Here is a 20431-nt window from a genome sequence, read left to right on the forward strand (position 1 = left end):
TGCCCCATTTGCTGTGCCATCCTGGACCCCCATCCTCTCAGGGCCTGTCTTCCCCATGCCCTGTCCCTACGTGATGAGGATGGACTGGTAAAGCTCAGACACCTCGAACTCCCGGATAATTCCCTGGGATGAGGCTGAGATGTTGAGATGAGTCAGGGGTGTCAGCTGCCCTGGGAATGTGCCCAACCGACTAGGCTGCTCTCAGGACATGGGGGCCGGAAGGAGCAGATGCCCTGGGACCCCACACACTGTGATGTGAGACACACAGAGGACTCTACTCTGCTGAATAGAGAAGCTGGGCAAAGGCAGGTGGTAGAGGGCAGTGTGGCCTGTGGAATGGTCTAGGCAGCTGTGCCCGGTGATACAGAGCAGGCCATTGCGTCTCTGAATGTCAGTTTCTTCTTCTGTAAAATGGGCATGGTAATCCCTGGCTGGAGAGAGACTGTCTCAGAATATATTAGGTCTCTTCTCCCTCAGGACTTCCCATAAGATGCCATCCCGGACCCCCTGTCAAGCCTCTCTCTGAGGTATATCCCTGGTCCCAGGTCCAGTGGCACCTAGGACAGACTGGGCGGGGTAAGGGATGGGGACCAATGGTCAGTGCGGCCGCAGCTGCCAGAGGAACCCGGGCAGGATGTTAAGTCCAGCCTCAAGGCTCCAGCTGTGCATCAGAACTTGGAGGGCAGGGACTAGAGCCTCCTCCCTGTGCCTCTGCCCTGGCTCCGCCTTCTTACCCCGAACAGCCACTGTCTGGCACCGAGCAGGGGCTCTGCATCGCTGGCAGACACTTGACCACAAGGCCACCAGCACATGTGATAGCCCTGCCCACCTCACCAACAGCAGAGGCTGCAGCAGTTAGCTGACCTCAAGTCCAGGTTCCACTCCTGACTGGCTCTTTTGAGCCTCAGGTTCCTCATTTGTAAAATAGCTGTCAAAGATCCTGTCCTAACTCCTAGGGCTAATGTATGAATCTCCTAAGACCATCAGTGTGAAGAGTGTGATTGGGGAAGATGAGAATTAACTAAGCAGTTCCCTATGTCATCTCTTTTAATCCTAATAACGACAGTCCTAAAAGGTAGGTACTCTTATCACCCCGTTTTACAATTGAGTATGCTATGGTTCAGAAAGGTTAAGTCACCTGCCTGAGGTCACACAGCTGGTAAGTGGCAGGGCCCGAGGTCGGTGTGACTCCAGACTTGGGCTTTCACCTGTCTCTTACACCTTCATGCTGCGCTCAGAGCTTTGGTCAAGCTCTTCACAAAAGTCAGGGGTTGTTGTCATGATTATTTCATAAAACCCAAGGTTATGAGAAGTTTTCCTCTTTCTCCTCTGCCTATCTTTTTCTCGATGTGGAGAAATGCAAACTCAGAGTCTGCTAATTTCTGCAGTCTCAGACAATCAGAATTCCAACCGTCTGAGAGAGCCAACCTAAGAAAGCAAGAAAGTAATCTTTTCAAAGTTAACGTCTTCGAGGCGTCGCGTCAGTATTTGGGTTGGACGTAACCTTGCTATCGTAACACAGATGAAACCCCAAATATAATAAGGCTAAGACAACTCCGACAACGTAAGAAACATAACAGGATATTGCAAAGAGATTAAGGAGCTTCCGCTGGACAGCGTGGAAGGGCCGTGGAAAGGGCAGGGTGGGGGGCGGGCAGTGCACCCTGGGGGCCAGTGAGGCGAGTCCTGAGTCCCTGGCTGAGCCTGAGGATGAACGGCCTGGGCAGAGGGGAGCTGGGCTCCTCCAGGCACCTCTAGGCCCGCCCGGTGCGGGAGCAGAGGTTCCGCAGGCTAAATGTGAACCAGCTGCAAGGATGGGAGTGTTACAGTTGGACGGGGCGGGGAAGGCTTACCTCATGAAAGAACTGTGGAAACGGCTGCTGGAAAGATAATAAAAGGATTAACTGCTATTTTAGTGGGCCATTTACTCTGCAATCAAAGTGTCTCATCTATTTCCTGTTCTCCAGAGGCTCCGGGTCCAAAATTCCTTTGTCTATTACAGCACATGGTAGCAGAGGCCTGTCATGAGAAATTAATAATTTTACAGGGAAGGGAGATTGTATTTATCTGGGGTGCGGGTTAGGGCCCGCCCCTTCCCCTGGGTTACCTACTGCACCAGCCTCGCAGGAAGCGGGAGCACTCCCACTGCGGGCAGGGCGGAGCTCAGAGATCTCTGCTACTATCTCCAGAGGATGGCACCCAGCAGGGCTGGTACCTGGACCCCAGAGAATAATCAGTTTAACAGGAGAAGATATACACAAACAAGAGCATCACGGCTTAGAAAGATGTGAGTTCAACTTCCACTCCAATGGTTACTAGCCGTGTAACCCTGGGCAAGTTACTTTTATCGTTGTTATCAATACTATTATTACTATCATGATTATTAGCCTCTATTATTATTGTTACTATGGTTTGTCTCTAACTAGCTGTGTGGCCTGGGGTAAATTATGCAGTCTCTCTGAGCCTCAGTTCCCTCATCTGTAAAATGGGGATTAATAGTATCTGCCCCATAGGGTTGTTGTGAGGACCACATGGAGTATGAGGACCATGGGCTTAGAATAGCCCCCGCACACAGTCAGCACTCAGGAGCTGCTTGCTGGTGTTATTACCATAATCCTAAACCCCCTAAGAGGCAAGATGAAGTGTTCTCACAGCAGTAGGTGGAAGGCCAGCTGGACCCTACTGAACCTTTGTTTCTTCATCTATAAAAACCCTTGGTTTTACAGGACTCTTGTAAAGATTAAACACAACCATAGGTAAGTATAGACATGGCTTGAACATCATCTCCTGCATGAAGCCCTTCTAGATCTCTCCTCCCTGGGCCGATGCAAACTCCATCCCAGACCCTGCCACTCATCTCCACACCCATCTCCCACGCATCTCTGACTGTGAGTGCCCTCAGGCAAAGATCTTGGCAGGTCCAGGTCTGTCTCCAGAGCCAGGTGTAAGCCAGTGTTCTGTGGAATCTGCTGAACCAAAAGAGATTCTGGCAGGCTGGCCCCAGAGAAGAAACCTACGGAGAGATCCTGAGACTGCTCTGAGTGATTTGAGCCTCTGTGACCCACTCACTGGGCATCAATTTCCCAACCTGGAAAATGGACAGGGAAGGCCTAGATCATCTCCAAGGTCCCTCATGTCTAACACAGAAACTCATGGATGCGTGATTCTACACGGGAGCCGGAGTGCGAGAAGGCCACTGACCACGCCACACGAGGGTTCAGGCCAGGCAGCCTCTTCGAGGACCCTGCGTACACCACTGGGATCACCCCAGGAGAGAAGACACGAAGGAGAACTGTAGCCCGGCAGCTGTCAACTGCAGGATCTCAGAGAGAGACAGGACTGTCTGCGGTCCAGGAGCCTTACCCTGCGATGTCCGCTGGGCATCTCTTTCCAGGCAGGGGCGTGCCCTCTCACAAGGCACGTGCCACAACACCCCAAAGGAACAGGGGCGTCTCCAGGAACCGGCCCAGCCACCAGTTCTCCCTCCAGCACACTCTCGGCCCAAAGACACACGATACAGTCAGCTTCTCAGCCTGCTCACTCCAGCCTCTCGCCCCGACCCCAGCACGCCAACCCTGACCCTCACTTGTCTGCAAAGTGAATTCCTTCTCCTACTCAAGACCCAGCCTCCTCAAAGCTGAATAAGTTGGTCCAGTGGGTGCCCAGCTCACAGCTCCACAAGCAGATGCGCCCCAAGGGCGAACAGCTAGTCCCAGGAGGATGGAGTTTATGCTGCTGGTTGCCCCTCCCTGGTCCTGCAAATGTTGCCCTGCACTTTGAGCAGGGACAGAGGTGCACCTCTCCCCGAGCTGCACCCCTTCCCAGACTGAGTTCTCCATGAGGCAGGGCCCAGTGACAGCACACAAGTGTTGGAAGAACTCAACTTTGGCTACAACACTGGCCCTGAAGACCAGACACACTGCTTCCTTCCTCTGCCTTACCCAAGCTCCAGCAGCTGGGAAGACAGAGCTGGGTCTTGGTGGCTCCATCAGCCCTTCCAATCCCAGGCAGGCGCCTGTCCTGGTGGGCTGGCTGGGCCTTGTGGGTAGGCACAGTGGCTTGGCTAAAGATATCAGGGACTAAGACTACATTTCTAACCTCTGATACGGATTTCCACCGCAGTGAGAGCAGAACATGCAAATGACCACTTAGAAGGGCTGGAGGCCTGGGTGCCTATATTTTGTGTGTGTGTGTGTGTGTGTGTGTGTGTGTGTGTCTCCCTGAAAAGCTTAGTTTCAACCTCAGCCAGAACACTGCAGGTGCTATCCAGGGCCTTATCTGCTAACCCTTGGCCTTACCCCAAAGCCTGCCCTGGGTACCCACAGCTCTGAAGCCAGACGCCTGTGAGGACCCGGTGCTCTCTGGAGGAAATCAAGCCTGTGGCTGCTCCAGGAGGCCCCAGAGCCTCCCTGGGAAGGGCTCCGGGTGAAGAGCCAGTGCTGGGGGAGAGCGTACTCTCCATGACTCACCTGGCCGTCGGCAGGTGTGACACTGAGCATTTGTACGTAAGAGAGAAGGCTGGCCGAGCCGCTTTGACCTCAGAGCACGTGTGTCACCACCTGAACGAGTGTGTGTGACACCAGGCCGTGGAGGGTGGAGGATGGGGTACCTGGCCCTCCACCAAGGTTCCCAGTGACAGGGCACTGACCACTGTGACCAGTGGCCACAGCCCAGCCAGCCCCCAGGGTGAGGAGCCTAGGCAGGGCTCTCCCAGGGCAGTGAGGTGGGTGCTGCCCTGCTGGGGGCGGCGGGGGCACAGCCCGGCGGCCGTGGGAACTCACCATGCACTTGTTGGGCTTCTCGCCCGAGTGCACCCTCATGTGGATGAGCAGCTTGTAGCGGGCATTGAAGGGCTTGTAGCGGCGCACGCACCCCGCCCAGAAGCAGGTGAAGTCCTCGCCCTTGCGCTGGTCAATGTGGCTCTTCTCAATGTGCCGCACCAGCTCCTCCTGCTGCTCGTAGGCTGCACAGCAGTCCACCCAACGGCACGCCTGCCGCCCAGCCACGCCCCTGCCCGCCAGGCCCAGCCCCAGGCCTCCAAGGCTCGGGCCAGGCGGCAGCTGAGACAGTGGGTAGGGGGGCGGCAGGCCCTGCTGGTGAGGCCCGAAGAGCTCTGAGAACTCGTCCGCGGGCTCCTGCTTCAGGAAGCCGGCCTTCCGGCAGGCTTCCAGTTGCAAACTGCCCTCGTGGCTCTCGGTGGACGCAGGGCTGGGCCGGGCCCTCTTGGGAGGGCCCCCCGGGTCTCCCGGCAGAGGGGGGCTCCGGAGTCCATTTACGCAGGTGACCAGAGCTGTCTGGGAGGAGCGGATGATGGAGGTGATGTCGGAGGAGGCGCAGGGTGAGGCGGAGGCTGAGGAGGCGGGGGGCAGGCCCAAGAGGCAGCAGCGCTTCAGGCCACCCTCGGGCGGGTGGGCCTCAGGTGGGGGGCCCAGGCCAGAGCTGGGTTCACTGCCCAGAAGGTAGCAGGAAGGTGCGGGGTTGGCGAGGCCTCGGCCCGAGAGGTCCAGGTCTGTGTGCAGGCCCGTGGCTGGCGGGGCCCGGCAGTGGGCAGACAGGGGTGCGCGAGCTTCCGTCATGGCCCGGTAGTCAGGCAGGGACTCCTGCTTGATGTGCTGTGTGGCCGGGAGGCCTCCGTTCACATAGGTGGCCTGGGGCCTGGGCGACCTGGAAGACAGTGCACAGGGGTCATGAGAGGGTGGGCACTCCACAGTGGGGAGGTCCGGGCAGGGGACAGTGGCGAGCCTGACGACCGAGGGGCGGAGAAGCCCAGAGCAAGAGAGGGAGGCTGAGGGCTGGCAGCAGACAGACCAGGACTGGTTGCCCGGTCAGCAGGGAAGAATGTGGAGGGAGAAGGGGAGAGAGAGGAAGAGGAGGGGGCTGGGGAGAGGTTCAAGGAGGCAGGAGGTCTGAAAGCATGAATGTGCCGAGGAGGATGCCCGAAAGGAGCGCATTTCATCCTTTTATTAACTCCAGACCACCCTCTCCAGCCCAAGTGCTATCTGTCCTGCCACTGAGGCCTCCCTGGGTCTGCCCTGTCCCCCTCCCCGTGACCTTCTAGTGACTTCTGGAGGAAGAAGGCTGAGGATGGCTCTTTGAGGGACACCAGGTCCAGTTTGTTTTAAATTCTGCTTACTTGTCCCTTAAATCTCTCTTGATTCTTGTAATCTTTCTTAATTTCTCAAAATGTGACGTTTTGCCCCAAGTAATCTGTTCTTTCCACTGTGAACATCAGCGGGTGGGGTTTGAATCACAGTCACAGTGAGGGGTCATCCTAGGAAAAACTGAGGAAAAGTTTCTTGGGGGGAATGTCCAGAATTTCAAGGTCATGAATGTACAAAATGAAGCTGTAGGCAGGCAGGCCAGGTGCGGCAGCAAGAGACCTGGGTTAACATCTCTTAACCCTCAGGTCTCAGCCACTCGCAGCTCAGCGAACCTTACATAGCAAGGTGCTCTGGGCCTCTCCCTGTAGCCCAGCGTCGAATGGTTCTCCTGAGGGTGAGGATGGTGATGGGCAGGGCCCAGCTGGCCAAGATGCTATCATCATCACACATGCGGTACATGCATTCCTGGAGGGGGCCTCTCCCAAATGTGGGACAAGTAAGTGCAGGAAGAGATATCAGGGCCTGCCGGTCATCAGAGGGCTCTGAGAAGGAGAGAGACCAGCAAGGTGACACTGGGCTCAGGGTCCGAGAAGCCCCAGGAGCTGGCTGGGCAGAGCAGGAGGCCTGCTTGTGTGCCCAAAGTCTGACTAGGATACCCCATGCACCCTCACACCTGTCCCCAACCGAGCCTCAGTCTTCTCACCTGTGAAATAAGGACTAACCCTCCCAACCTCAGAGGGAGGCTGCCAGGATCAAGGGAGGAAACAGATGCTGTGACAGCCCTCTGGGAAGAGGACAGCAGGGTGAATGGTGCAGTCAGCACTGCCATCATTAACACTGCCGTCCTGGGGCTCTTTGCAGCCGGGGGTTGTGGCGCCATCACCTGTCCCTCTGCTTCCCAGCGTGGCCCTGTAGCCCCAGCCCCTCCCTCTCGGGCTCCCTGCAGCTGCGGCATCCTCCGCTCCAGCCCTGAGGTGGAAGGGAGGGGACAGGACAGGGGAGAAGGAAAGTCAGAGCCCGGAGCCGTCCGAGAGCACCGGCTCCAAACCCCATCGCTACCAAGAGGGCACAGGGCTCACTGCAGTCACAAGCAGCAAACCAGCAGCAGGGCTGGGACCAGAACCCAGGCTCCCCTTCTCCCTCCGGGGTGTAGAGCTCTCCTGTGTAGACCTAACCTGAAGTGCTCCCTGGATAGGAGGTTGGGGGAGGGGCTCTTCTTCTGTTTGGTTCTCAACTACACTTGAACAATTCTCTGCCTCACTCACCAGAGACCTCTCTTCCCTCCCAGGAACTCTGCTGTCCAGAGCACGGTCACCAGGTGGAATCAGAAGGAGCAAACACATACCCCTCCATCTCCAGGGCTGGGGATCCTGGGCCCACCATTGCCAGCAGAAAGCTCCGAGTGGCTTAAAGATCGGATTCGAAGTTGTGACTTTGTGGAGCTTTAAAAAAAATAAGTGCACAGCTGTTCCTTGCGTGGTCATGATCCTGGGCCTGGCAGAGGTGGGCACGGGTGGGGAAGGGCAGCCAGGTAAGCATCTGTTTGAAGCAACTGCTTTAACAACAGTGCCAGCTTAAAGCAACCAACACCAGAAGAGAACAGCTGTGGTGTTCTGTGACTGAAGTTAGCCGAATAATCAACAGCAAAACCTCGAATGGCATCAGGCAGGGAGGGGGCAGCTCAGGCCTTAGGGTTTCCTGGCTCCGAATGCCAGCTAAGGCAGCCCCTCCCCTTGCCCTCAGTGTCCCTGTGAGGCTGGGCAGTGGTTCTGGCCCTGCTCTGCCGCTGAGCCCTGTACACCCCAGGCAAATCCCATCACATCTCTAGAAATTGTGAGTGTGGTCCCTAGAAAAAGTGGACAACTCCAGGTGCTTTCCCAGGGGCCGTCTCATGAATCCTAACAGTGTAAGGGTGCACGGTATCTACTGAAGTCATGGCCAAGTTCTTCAAGGGAGAGACTACTATCTGTTTGACACTTTTTTTTTTTTTTTTTTTTTTAAGGGCAGTTTAATATGGATACATGGGAGCCATTTTTTTTTTAAAGTATTTGTTTATTTATTTATGGCTGTGTTGGGTCTTCGTTTCTGTGCGAGGGCTTTCTCTAGTTGTGGCAAGCGGGGGCCACTCTGCGCGGGCCTCTCACTATCGCGGCCTCTCTTGTTGCGGAGCACAGGCTCCAGAAGCGCAGGCTCAGTAATTGTGGCTCACGGGCCCAGTTGCTCCGCGGCATGTGGGATCTTCCCAGACCAGGGCTCGAACCCGTGTCCCCTGCATTATTGGCAGGCAGATTCTCAACCACTGCGCCACCAGGGAAGCCCCTGTTTGACACTTTTGAAAACTGAAGCAACTTGCCCAAGCCCTCAGAGGCAGGCAGTGATAGAGCAGGAATGTGAACCTGGATCTGTTTGAATCAGAGGGAGCCGCATGAACGGAGAGACCCCAAACACAAGGCAATCTGGTGGGAGGGAGAAGGCACAGGATCCAACTGGGTATGGGATAGGGGCTGGGGCCCTCTTTTTCTTTAGGAAAATGAGGGAGTTTGGGAGAGCCAGATCAGCAGCAGAGGTGGCAGCAACTCAGACTGAGGCTGGCATAGGGTTCTGGGTACAGACTCTCCTGTGCCCTGTCAAATGACATTCAAAAGACAAATGATGTTTCTGATCATCTCTACCAAAAGAGAAAAGAAAACAAAATCCACTTCCTTAGCTTTCACTAGGTTAGTGTAGCTTCTGCCATGAGATAGAAAGACTTTCACTGGAGAAACTGGATGCTGCCAGGGGGCCTCAGTGAATAATCAAGCAGATAAATGCATTTGACTGTCACCAAACAATGCACAGCTCCAAGTCTAAAAGATGCTTGCTTAACTCCTCATCATGTACTTAATTGTGTCCCCCTAAAATTCACAGGTTGAAGTCCTAAACCCCATTGTGACTGGATTTGGAGGTAGGGCCTTCAGGGAGGTAATTAAGGTTAAATGAGGTCATAGGGTGGGGCCCTGATCCAACCAGACTGGAGTCCTTGTAAGAAGAAAAGACACCAGGGGTGTGCACACCGAGAAAAGACCATGTGAGGACACAGCGAGTGAGAAGGTGGCCATCTGCAAGCCAAGGAGAGAGCTCTCAGGAGAAACCAAACCTGCAGACACCTTGATCTTGGACTTCCAACTTCCCTGTGAGGAAATAAATGTCTGTTGTTTAAGCCACCCAACCTGAGGTGTTTTGTTATGGCAGCCCAAGCAGACTAACACACTCCTGTAAATCAGAAGTCTCACTAATACCAAAGAAAGCCACAGGGAATCTACATTCTCAAAGAAAAATGGTTCCATGTGGGAAGAATAAGCATCCTGCTAATTAGTAATATCTCCCACCATGGAGCTCCCACTGGAAAGTAAACTCTGTCGGGGAGATCTCTGCTTCCTTCACCAAGGCACCCACCCCTGATAAATGACTGGTGAAGGAACCAATTGCAAGCAACCAGTTGCAGGCAACTGGGCCAGTTTTTAGACTCTGTGATCTGTGAGACAGGCCCCAGGCCAGCAGCCCCAGGCACTGGCTCAGGGCCCTAGGGCTGAGCAGGTGGGTGCAGAGGCCTGTCTGTCTGCCTGTCAGCAAACCAGAGGGCACAGAGGCATGGCTTGGATCCTGGGAGAAGCCGCAGGAGGCAGAGTTCAGCCCCATATGCAATCTGGCAGAACATCTGTCCAGAGGTGAACATCACTGGTAATGTGCCAGCACTGAATGATGGTTACCTGGCAGAGTTCTATGGGGTGATGGCTTCCTGGGGCAGGAGACGCCTGGGTGGAGGAACCCCTCTAGGTTCTCGGAGCAGTCCAGGGTTCATCACTACAGCATGCGTGAACCCTGAGCTGGGTCTTCCCTCCCCAACCTCTTCCCCCCATCCTCTGAATCTTTTTCTTCTTCTGAAATGACTGATTCTCTGTAAAGTCAGCTCAGCTTCTGCAACAGGGAAACACACCTCAATAAAGCCACTCCTGTCTCTCATGGGGCCTTGCAATGCTGAGGTCCAGAGCCTAGACCAGGCGGCCATCCATGTGCTACTGGGCTCCGGCTGGTCTCTGGCCCTCCTGTGCCTCAGTTTCCCTGTGTGTCCCACGAGCCAGGCAGACCAGGTGAGGTCTGGAGGCCCTAGGTCTGTGGCTTCCAGCTACCGTCCACAGAAGGCAGCTGATGCATGGGGTCGGAGCACATACCTGCTGGGGTGGGGGAAATGCAGCAGCCTCTCGCAGGCTGAGGGGTGGCCCCGGGGTGGTGGGCTTCCTGCAGGGAGAAACAGGCCCTGGCGGCAGGGGGGGCCAGGGCCTTCAGCAAGGTCCAGGTCCAGTAGACTCTTCTCCGAGCCCGGAGTGCGGTGGCCGTAGCTCCCGTTCACTATGCAGAGAGAGACAGGAAAAGGAGACAAAGTGAGTGGGGATGGCCTGCAGAGGGCAGTCACTGGGGTACCGGGTGGGACAGAGTGCCCTTGAGAAACACTAACTGAACCCTTGCTGCATTCCAGGCGCTGGGGACACCTATTAATTCCCATAATCACCAGCAGGATCAATAATAAAATCCCCAGTTCTCAGATGCAGATGCTGAGCTCCAGTGGGTAATTGATCTTTACACAAACACAGAGCACTTACAACGTACCAGACACTATCGTGGGTGCAGGAAACATGGTGAGCTAGACACACACGCCTGCCTCTTGGAGCTTACGATCTATGATCCTGGCGCTCATTTGACAAGATGCAAGGCCATGGCTGGGGCTAGCTGCCCAGCAGGCCGGGTGAGCATCACTAACATCTGGAGGTCAAGGAAGAGGTGCTCACTAAACAGCATGTGCCCTTCTTATCACCGAAGCTGAAACCACATTGTTTTCCAAATTGCATTACCCCAAAGAAGCACAGTATACAGTTATTCACGCCTCTGTATCCTCCACGGTTCTTTGATAGCCTAACTATCATATGCCCTGCCGTGCCCCACACCTGGGATTTTTAGGAAGACAAACTGAGGCAGATGTGCCTCAATTAGTCTTGAAATCTATAGAAAGCCCTTAAAAACTATATAAAGTATAACAAAAATGTTAGCCATGGTTGTTATAAGCCACTTGCCCTCTCTGGGCCTCAGTTTTCTCATCTATAGTGTGAGGAGGGTTAATCTGAAGACTATCTTCTTGGGCTTTCTGCCCAGCCACTTGGCAGGGTTATGCTAAGGAGCAAAGGGCTTTGGGGCCTGATGTGCCCAATGTGAGCCCCTACTGCCCCCAAACAAGCCTGTGACTCGGACAGGTCCCTTCCAGAGGCTGAGTCCCCCTGTGTCAAATGGGGACAGCCACACCAGTTCTCCAGAGATGCTGTGAGGTGTGGAGAGCTGAGGTGCAGAGCCCCTAGCCAAGCGCGGGTGCCTAGTAGGTGGTGCATCTGGAGTGGAAAGCGATCGTATTGTCAAAGAGCACTTTGAAAAGTATAAAGTGTCTGACAGATGCAATAAAACGTTATTAACAGGCCCAAGGATTGGTCAGGGACTGTCAACACTGAGCGAGATAAACCATTAAGATGAGAAAAGAGCTGACACCAGCACACGATCAGCCCTGAAGCTAAGCAGGATGTGCAGGCCCTGACTCCACTGTCTCACTGGGGCTTCCTGCAGCCCTCGTAGGGAGAGATCAGTATTATGCCCATTGTACAGAGGAGAGAGCAGAGGTTCAGGAAGGCTAAACCACTCACCCAAGATCACACAGCTAGTAAGAGTCTGGGCTGGATCTCTGGCTCAGGTCCATCAGACCCAAACCCATGTCTTAATCACTATGTAATAAAAAGTGGCCTCTTAGGAAGACAGAAGTCCAACCTCATCCTCAAGGATCCAGCTCCCCCAACCCTAATTCTAGCTTTACCCCACCCCCAGGCAGCCCCTTCACAGAAGGCCAGACCCTCAGTGCTTACTCGCCACGTGCCCAAAGCTCCGAACAGGCACTAGGCATTCTCCTGCCCAGCACTTTACAGTTTGCAGATGAGAATGCCATGCTCTCAAGGTCCCAGGGCAGGTGACAAGTCTCCAGACAAGTATTTCCTCAGAAGTGGACCTCTGGTCACCTTCCCAGGCCAAGCACTGGGCCAATGTCCTGCTGTGAGGAACGCTCACTCCTGCTGGCTTTGGCTGCTGCTTGGCCAGCCCCTCACAAGCTTATTTTTTAATAACTTGGTTGTTTTTTAATTAAAAAGAAATCCCTGGTAACAAATGTGAATGGCCTGAGTTAATGAGAGCCGGCTGCCGCTCATTTAAGTCCTCCTCTGCAAGGCGGTCTCTGCCTTTTCCAAATTGTTTCTGCTTGTGATTTTATTGCCCCATTGAGGCAAACCCTGGGACTGGGCCTGAGAAAACTGTGGATGATTTTATGACCATTAATAGCATTTGGCGCAAAGAGAGCTTCATCACCACACGGGGCTGTTCTGCCAGGGTCTTTCTTCCAGCGTCTTTGGGTCAGGGACGTGGTTCCAAGCTTCTTTCAAGGACCCACGAGGCCCGTTGGGGACCTCTGGTTTACCTACCCCTCCTTCCCACAGGAGGATGTATGGAGAGATGGAAGGCGGGGCCCCAGAAAGGCGCCAGGGAGCCCAGCATGTATCAAGCCCTATTCATCAGTCCTTCCTATTTGATCAACAGGAACATTTGATTCTTTTAAGTGTCCATTCCTGTGAGGTGGGCTCATTACAGCCACTTTCCAGATGAGAAATGTTGAAGTTTGGAGAGATTAGGTGCCTTCCACCAGGCTCTGGGGTCTGTAAGACGCGGGGCCACAATTCAAACCCATATCTCTCACACACTTCAAAGCTCAAGTCCTGTCCTGCTGCCTCTCAGCCAACTGATGAACGACTGGGGACCCCCAAACAAGCATCCCCACCTTTGACTCCAATAAGATCATGCTGGGGAGCCTTTGGGGAAGTCAAAGGGCAACCGTTACAATGACTGCTAAACTTCAATCTTTGCAACAACTCTGCCAGGCGGTAAGACCTCTCCATCTCAGATGAGCATACGAAGGCTCAGAGAAATTTAGTGGGTTACCCAAGGTCACACAGGGAGTAAGGGGCTCAGTTGGGATGCAAACCCATCACCTCTGGGGGAAGAAACAGTCATTACCAGACAAACAATTGGGGACTATTGGCTTCTTTTCCACTGGATACAGTAAGAAGTTTTCCTACAATAAATAAACACACAGCTTTGGGAGGGAGGGAGGAAGGAGCCCCTCAGGTCACAGTTTGGCACTGCTCGGGGATCCAAGCCCATTCAAGCCCTTGTCTTATGTGACTCTCACAGCACCCTGATGAAAGCATTGCCCTCCCCGCCTCACAGAGGGAAGGACATGAGCACCAGAGCTGGCAAGTGGCCACCCAAGGTCACATGGCAATTGCTGGCATAGCTGAGTCCAAACCCAGGTCTCCCCAAACCCATGCTGGACCCTGCTCCAGGCCACCTGCTTTCTCAAAGCCTGGAAATTAAACCAGACGTTTTGTCCCAGCAGTGCTGTCACCACTGGAAAGATGTGGCTACAGTCACTCTTCAACCCTGGGCCCTCCCACTGCCTTCCTGCCTATTGACATCTTGCCTCTCTGTCCCCAAGGGCATCACAGGACCAACCCTGGCTTACTCTCTATCTCCAGGGAGCAGGGATGGAGTCTTTCTCTGGGAAGGCAGGGGAATGAGAGGGGCATGTCAGCCCCCCTGCCCTAAGGCAGGCTGGGGGTGCCCTGAAAAGGGACTGGCACCCAGCAGCCATGCCCCCCTCTGTGCCACAGGGGGCCAAGAGCAGACCCTGGACCTGGCTCTCCCCACATACATCAAGCTTCTTTGGAGGCTTGGAGGGTGAGAAGGTCCTCTGTACATTTTTACAGATTGATGAGAAAACCTAGAATGTCAGGGCTGGGACTGAGTGACTATTTCATTAATAGATGAAGAAACTGAGGCTCAGAGAGGGAAAGACTCTGCTTTAATCACACAGCAAATCCATAGCAGAACCTGGACTGGCACCCCCAGGGCTAGGTAAGAGTTTGGTTTAGTTTCCTCTTCAAGCCTCAGTTTTCTCATTTGTAAAATGGTGCTAACACTTACCTCACAAGGTTGTGGTGACAATTAAGTGAAATTACAAACACAATGCATTTGGCATGGTGCCTATCTCACAGCAAGCACTCGAAAAGTTATGATGATCATAATGATAATTACTTCTTCTGTTTATCCTTGAATTCAGGATGGGGCTGGGAGGCAGGGCCTTGTATGAGAAGTATTCTATCCCCAAGAAGGTCAGGTCTGGATGACCCTGAGGCCAGGCTCAGAAGGACAAGCCCCCAAGTCTCAGCGGTCGCCAAATGCAGAAGTGGGCAGCCTGAATGAGGTCACAGCCAGCAAATCCAAAGCAAATGGCTCCAGTTACACACCACAGAGCTTTGCAAATTACCGTAATGACTTGGCTATAAAGTGGTACCACATATAAGGTGACTCCCCACAGGAATTTTAATTTACACTGAAAACTGCCAAGTCTGCATGAGAGGGACAATGATGCATTCAGCATCTCGGGCCCAGATGCCGCCTCCTTGCTGTCCCAGAAGCAGCCATTGGCTGGGTCTAGGAAGGCCCACACGATGACTGCTCCTCATTCATGGACAAGCAGACTTTTAGTGCTCGCCAGGTGCCAGGCTGGTGACAGGGTACTGCACTTTACAGTCCACGAAACATTTCAGAGCCATCACCTATGAGCTTTGCTACAACCATCAGAAATTGGCCAGACAGGCTCAGAGGGGGCAAGCAATTTACCCAAGCTCACACGGCAAGTGTAGGGCTCAGAGAGCAAACTTTCTCTGTAACAGGCAAGATAGCACATACTTTAAGCTTTGCAGGCCATACATTCTCTGCCACTACTCATCTCTGTTGTTGTACCATGAAAGGCAGCCACAGACAGCATGTAAACAGAAGATTAAGCTGTGTTCTAATAAAACTTTATTGAGAAAAAGAGCTCACCGGCTCTTGGGCTGTAACATGCTGACCCCAATCTAGTGCAGCAGTTAGAGGTGGGCTTTGCAGTTAGAAAGACTTTCCTGCATCTGTAAAACGAGGAGCATTTTACAGGTGTTGATGACATGAAAACCACTGTCGACTCTGACTGCAGGGCCAGCCCCTGGTGGCACCTGATAAATGGAGGTGCTATCAGCCTGGCTCAGGGGTCCCCACAGCCTGGGCTCACCTCCTATCTGGGCATTACCTCCCACTCCCACAGTGCTTTGCTGCTGCACTGTATACACCCCAGCCCTCCAGTCAGGGTGCCTGACACCTCCCAAATCTCTCTGGGCCCTCAGAGCTCAGCAGAAGTGCATCTCCTTCTGGAACGTTCCTTGGTCTCTCCCGCCCTCCCCCAAGCTTCCCCACCTCTGCACACAGCAGCCCCTGCAAATAGCTGCCTGTTAGGGTGCACCTAACCCAGCATCTGACATGTGGTTTCTTTCTTTCTTTCCTTCTTTCTTTCTTCCTTTCTTCCTTTCTTCCTTTCTTTCTTTTTTTCTTTCTTTCTTCCTTCCTTCCTTCCTTCCTTCCTTCCTTCCTTCCTTCCTTTCTTCCTTCCTTCCTTTCTTTTCTTTCTCTTTCCCTCCCTCCCCCTCCCTCCCTCTTTTTCTCTTTCTTTCTTTCTTTCTTCTTTCTTTCTTTCTTCCTTCCTTCCTTTCTTTTCTTTCTGTCTCTCCCTCCCCCCACTCCCCCCTCCCCCTTTCTTTCTTTCTTCCTTTCTTTTCTTTCTCTCTTTCTTTCTCTCTCTCTCTCCCTCCCTCCCCCTTCCTCCCTCCCTCGTCCTTCCTTCCTTCCTTCCTTCTTTCCTTCCTTCCTTCCTTCCTTTCTTCCTTTCTTTCTTTCTTGCTGCGTTGGGTCTTCGTTGCTGTGCACAGGCTATCTCTAGTTGCGGCGAGCAGGGGCTACTCTTTGCTGCAGTGCGCAGGCTTCTCATTGTGGTGGCTTCTCTTGTTGTGGAGCACAGGCTCTAGGCGCACGGGCTTCAGTAGTTGTGGCATGCAGGCTCAGTAGTTGTGGCTCCTGGGCTCTAGAGCGCAGGCTCAGTAGTTGTGTCGCACGGGCTTAGTTGCTCTGTGGCATGTGGGATCTTCCCAGAACAGGGATCGAATCTGTGTCCCCTGCCTTGGCAGGCTGATTCTTAACTTGCCACTGCGCCACCAGGGAAGTCCCAAATACTTGACATGTTTGATCTCTAAATCTCCACAACATCACCACAAGGTGGGGACTATAATACTCTGTACGGCCACATTGACGCTTGTAAGTGCGGTTAAAGTCCCGCCTCATCTAGAGTCTGTGAAATCCTTCAGGACAAGGTCTTGGAGCTCCAGAGCTGCTGAATGTCAGTGCATTCTGACACATGATTTTGTTCAACTTACTTCACATACAGAAGAGAAAACAGGGGCCCGGATGGGGGAGAGGCTGGTCCTAGTCACACAGCAAGCAGGTTCTCTCAACACCTGAGCCCCACTGGGGATATTCCCCTCACTCCTAGCACACGGTTAGAACTACAGTAGGTGCTTGGAAACACTGGGAAGGGGGCGGGGTGGCTGGGAGGATTGTCCAAAGTTCACTTTCGTGCTTCCTCTACATCAGACATCATGACCCTGGGAAACAGAACAAGCTTTTGCACACACACACCTAGGTTGAAGCCCTAGCTCCACCATTAACTTGCTGGCTGCTTCATCCTAGATGAGCTACCTTACTCTTCTGAGCCTCAGTTCCTTCATCTGTAAAACAGAGATAAGAATCTCAGCTCCAAGGGGTGGCTGTGAGGGGTAAATGAGATAATACATGTAGCAGTCTGGTGCCTGGTGCAGTCAGCACTTTAGTAAAAGTCCCTCTATTGCCTTTTTGACAGGCAGGGGACACACGGTCACAGCACCCTGAGGTGGTGTTTCTCCAGCAACAGTGGCCCACTTTCCCAGGCAGTGAGCCCCAATGGCCACAGAGGGCAGCCTCAGGCCAACAGGGTCTTGAGTCTGAGCCTGGGCTCTGCAGGCCCCCTCTCTGAGCCTTAGCTTTCCCCTCGGAGTAGTGGGAGTGCCAGGCCCGAGCAGGAGGGGCACTAGAGACCCCAAACAGCAGGGAATATCAGGCTCCATTCTCAGGCCCAGGGAGGTGAGTGCTGGCTCTCTAAGGATGCTCAGCAGATGCCAAGCCTGTGCTGCATCCACACTCAGGGCCCCTTCCGCCTCCGTGCTGCCTCTTCATCCCCTCTCTTCCCTCTCCTCATCAAACCCAAAGGCCTGGCAATCAGCAGGAAGTGGGGGCTTCTGAAAGAGTAGAAGCAGGAAGGTGGACATCCGAGCTTTTTCTCCAGTCTCCACAGCCCAGCGAGATGGGCTGCTCGATGCAGAGCTGTCTTGGGGTGTCCCAGGCCCCATCAGGGGGTCTGTAACCTTGGCAGGGCCTCTGGAGCTATAGAGCCTGATGCTCGAGGCCTCACGCCGGGCTTATGGCCGCCCGGCGTCTCTTATCCCAGGTCACAAAAAACTCCATAAATTCCCCTTTAAACCTAAGCTAGATTTACGGGGACTCAGGCCAGTAAAACCTGAGCAGGCTCACCTCAGGCTCACTAAAACCTGAGCAGCATGGAGGCGCCACAGAGAAACCAGAGTGAGCCTGCAACTCTGTCCTATCCAGGGCCGGGAAATGAGCAGCCCAAGGCTGGCTGCACGTGGAGATGCAGGTATGTATATAAACACATATATGGGCCAAGTTTTCCCTCAGACTCTCTTATTGCTCTCAAATTAGCTCACATTTGCTATAGAAAAAATTAGAAAATGTATTGAGGCAACAATTAGAAAATAGACATCATGTATAAGACCACAAACCAGAGAGCCACAGCAGACATGATGACACATAAACCTCTATGGTATTTCCCTAAGCATCCATATAATTTTTTGACAAAAAGAAGGACGATATACTTATTTTCTTGTATTCTGCTTCTTTCACTTAGTAATATATCATGAATATTAAAGTTTATAGAGTGCCCATTATGTGCCATGCACAGTACTAGGCTCTTTCCATGCCAGAATTACTAATGCCATTTCCCAGAGGAAGAGTAAGTGACTTGCCCAAGGTCATGCATCTGTTGAATGGTGGAATCAAAATGCAAGTCCAGCTCTCTCAGACTTGGAAGGCAGTGGTGACCCAGACATTGCTCCACATCATTAAGAAATTTAGGGTCAACGCAGCTGATTGCTTGTATACGTCTGCTTGGACTGACATTCCACAATGCCATAGACTGGGTGGTTTAAACAACAGAAATGTATTTTCTCACAGATCTGGACACTAGAAGTCAATGATCAAGGTTCCTGATGATTTGGTTTCTGGTGAGGGCTCTCTTCCTGGCTTGCAGACAGCCACCTTCTCACTATGTCCCTCATATGCCCTTTCCCAGTGCATGCATGGAGGTGGGGGGTAGGAGAGGGAGAGCACACATGTGCTGTATCTCTTCTTATAAGGACATTAATCCTATTGGATCAGGGCCCCACCATTATGACCTCATTTAACCTTCATCACTTCCTTAGAGGTCCCATCTCCAAATACAGCCACACTATAGGTTAGGGCTTCAACATATGAATTTGGGGAGGGACACAAACATCCAGTCCATAACACCTAATATTCATTCCCTCCCTTCCTAGCCTTAATAGGGTCCCGTATTTCCATATCTATCTATGAGGCTTGAGAAGAAGAGACAGTATAGCACAGCAGATAAGAGTGCAGATTCTGGGGCCTAACTGACTAGGATTGAATCCTGGTTTTGCCATTTACCAGCTGTGATCTTGTCTAAGTCAAGTGACTTAACTTCTCTGTGCCACAGTTTATGAAGTTAAAATGGGTTTATATACCAAATGTAAAGTACATAGAACAGTACACCTGGCACACAGTAGGCACTATATAAATGTCTGCTCTCACTGTTGTTCTTATTCATTTTCCAGGGTAGGTTAGACCATCAGCATAGTCTCATCTCCCCAGCCACAGTGCCACAGTGACGGGCTCAGAGATAGGCACGTAATGCAAGTTGGGTTAATTAGACAGAGGCCTGGAACTTCTCTAACACTAAGGAAAGAGCAGCCTCCACTCCTCTACATGCAAAACTGTCTGCTTTGAAAAATTACTAGCCATCATCACTTCAGACATTACTTTTGCCCGTTATCTATCTTTCTGGGGCAACAATGTATGTTAGACCTTTTCACCATGTTCTATATCTCTCTTATGTTCTTTTCTGAATTTTTCATCTTTTTTTAACTTTCATGCTTCTGTCTAGATATTGTCTACTAACTTATTTTCCAATTTATCAATCTTCTCTTTAACTGCATCTAATCTATTAAGTCGCTATGATAAAAATTCTCCAGGAAGTGGGTATAGAGGGACCCTACCTCAACATAATAAGGGCCATATACAACAAACCCACAGCAAACATCATTCTCGATGGTGGAAAACTGAAAGCATTTCCTCTAAGATTAGGAACAAGACAAGGATGTCCACTCTCACTTTTATTCAACATAGTTTTGGAAGTCCTAGCCATGGCAATCAGAGAAGAAAAAGAAATAAAAGGAATCTAAATTGGAAAATAAGAAGTAAAACTGTCACTGTTTGCAGATGACATGATACTATACTTAGAAAATCCTAAAGATGCTACCAGAAAACTACTGGAGCTCATCAGTGAATTCGGTAAAGTTGCAGGATACAAAATTAATACACAAAAATCGCTTGCATTCCTATACACTAGCAACAAAAGATCAGAAAGAGACATTAAGGAAGTAATCCCATTTACCATTGCATCCAAAAGAATAAAATACCTAGAAATAAACCTACCTAGGGAGGCAAAACACCTGTACCCAGAAAACTATAAGATACTGATTAAAAATCAAAGATGACATAAACAGATGGAGAGATATACCATGTTCTTGGAATGGACGAATCAATATTGTGAAAATGACTATACTACCCAAAGCAATCTACAGATTCAATGCAATCCCTATCAAATTACCAATGGCATTTTTCACAGAATTAGAACAAAAAATTTTACAATTTGTATGGAAACACAAAAGACCCCGAATAGCCAAAGCAATCTTGAGAAAGAAAAATGGAGCAGGAGGAATCAGGCTCCTTGGCTTCAGACTATACTACAAAGCTACAGTAATCAAAACAGCATGGTGCTAGCACAAAAACAGAAATATAGTTCAGTGGAATAGGATGGACAGTCCAGAGATAAACCCACACATCCGTAGTTTAATCTATGACAAAGGAGGCAAGAATATACAACAGAGAAAAGA

At 52.0% G+C, this 20431-nt stretch overlaps 1 protein-coding gene across 3 annotated transcripts in view; it reads right to left on the reverse strand.

Moving 5' to 3' along the window:
* GLIS1 (GLIS family zinc finger 1) overlaps positions 1-20431 on the reverse strand; it is a 226475-nt gene that overhangs the window by 78418 nt on the left and 127626 nt on the right. For all 3 annotated transcript variants that reach the window (XM_059898590.1, XM_059898598.1, XM_059898606.1), the window contains 2 exons: positions 10313-10490; positions 4782-5664 (listed from right to left, as the gene is read on the reverse strand). In XM_059898590.1, the coding sequence (XP_059754573.1) occupies positions 4782-5664; positions 10313-10490 (1061 nt within the window). The remainder of the gene's footprint in view (positions 1-4781; positions 5665-10312; positions 10491-20431) is intronic.

Source organism: Balaenoptera ricei, chromosome 1 (genome assembly GCF_028023285.1).
Source record: "Balaenoptera ricei isolate mBalRic1 chromosome 1, mBalRic1.hap2, whole genome shotgun sequence".
Lineage (NCBI taxonomy): Eukaryota > Metazoa > Chordata > Mammalia > Artiodactyla > Balaenopteridae > Balaenoptera > Balaenoptera ricei.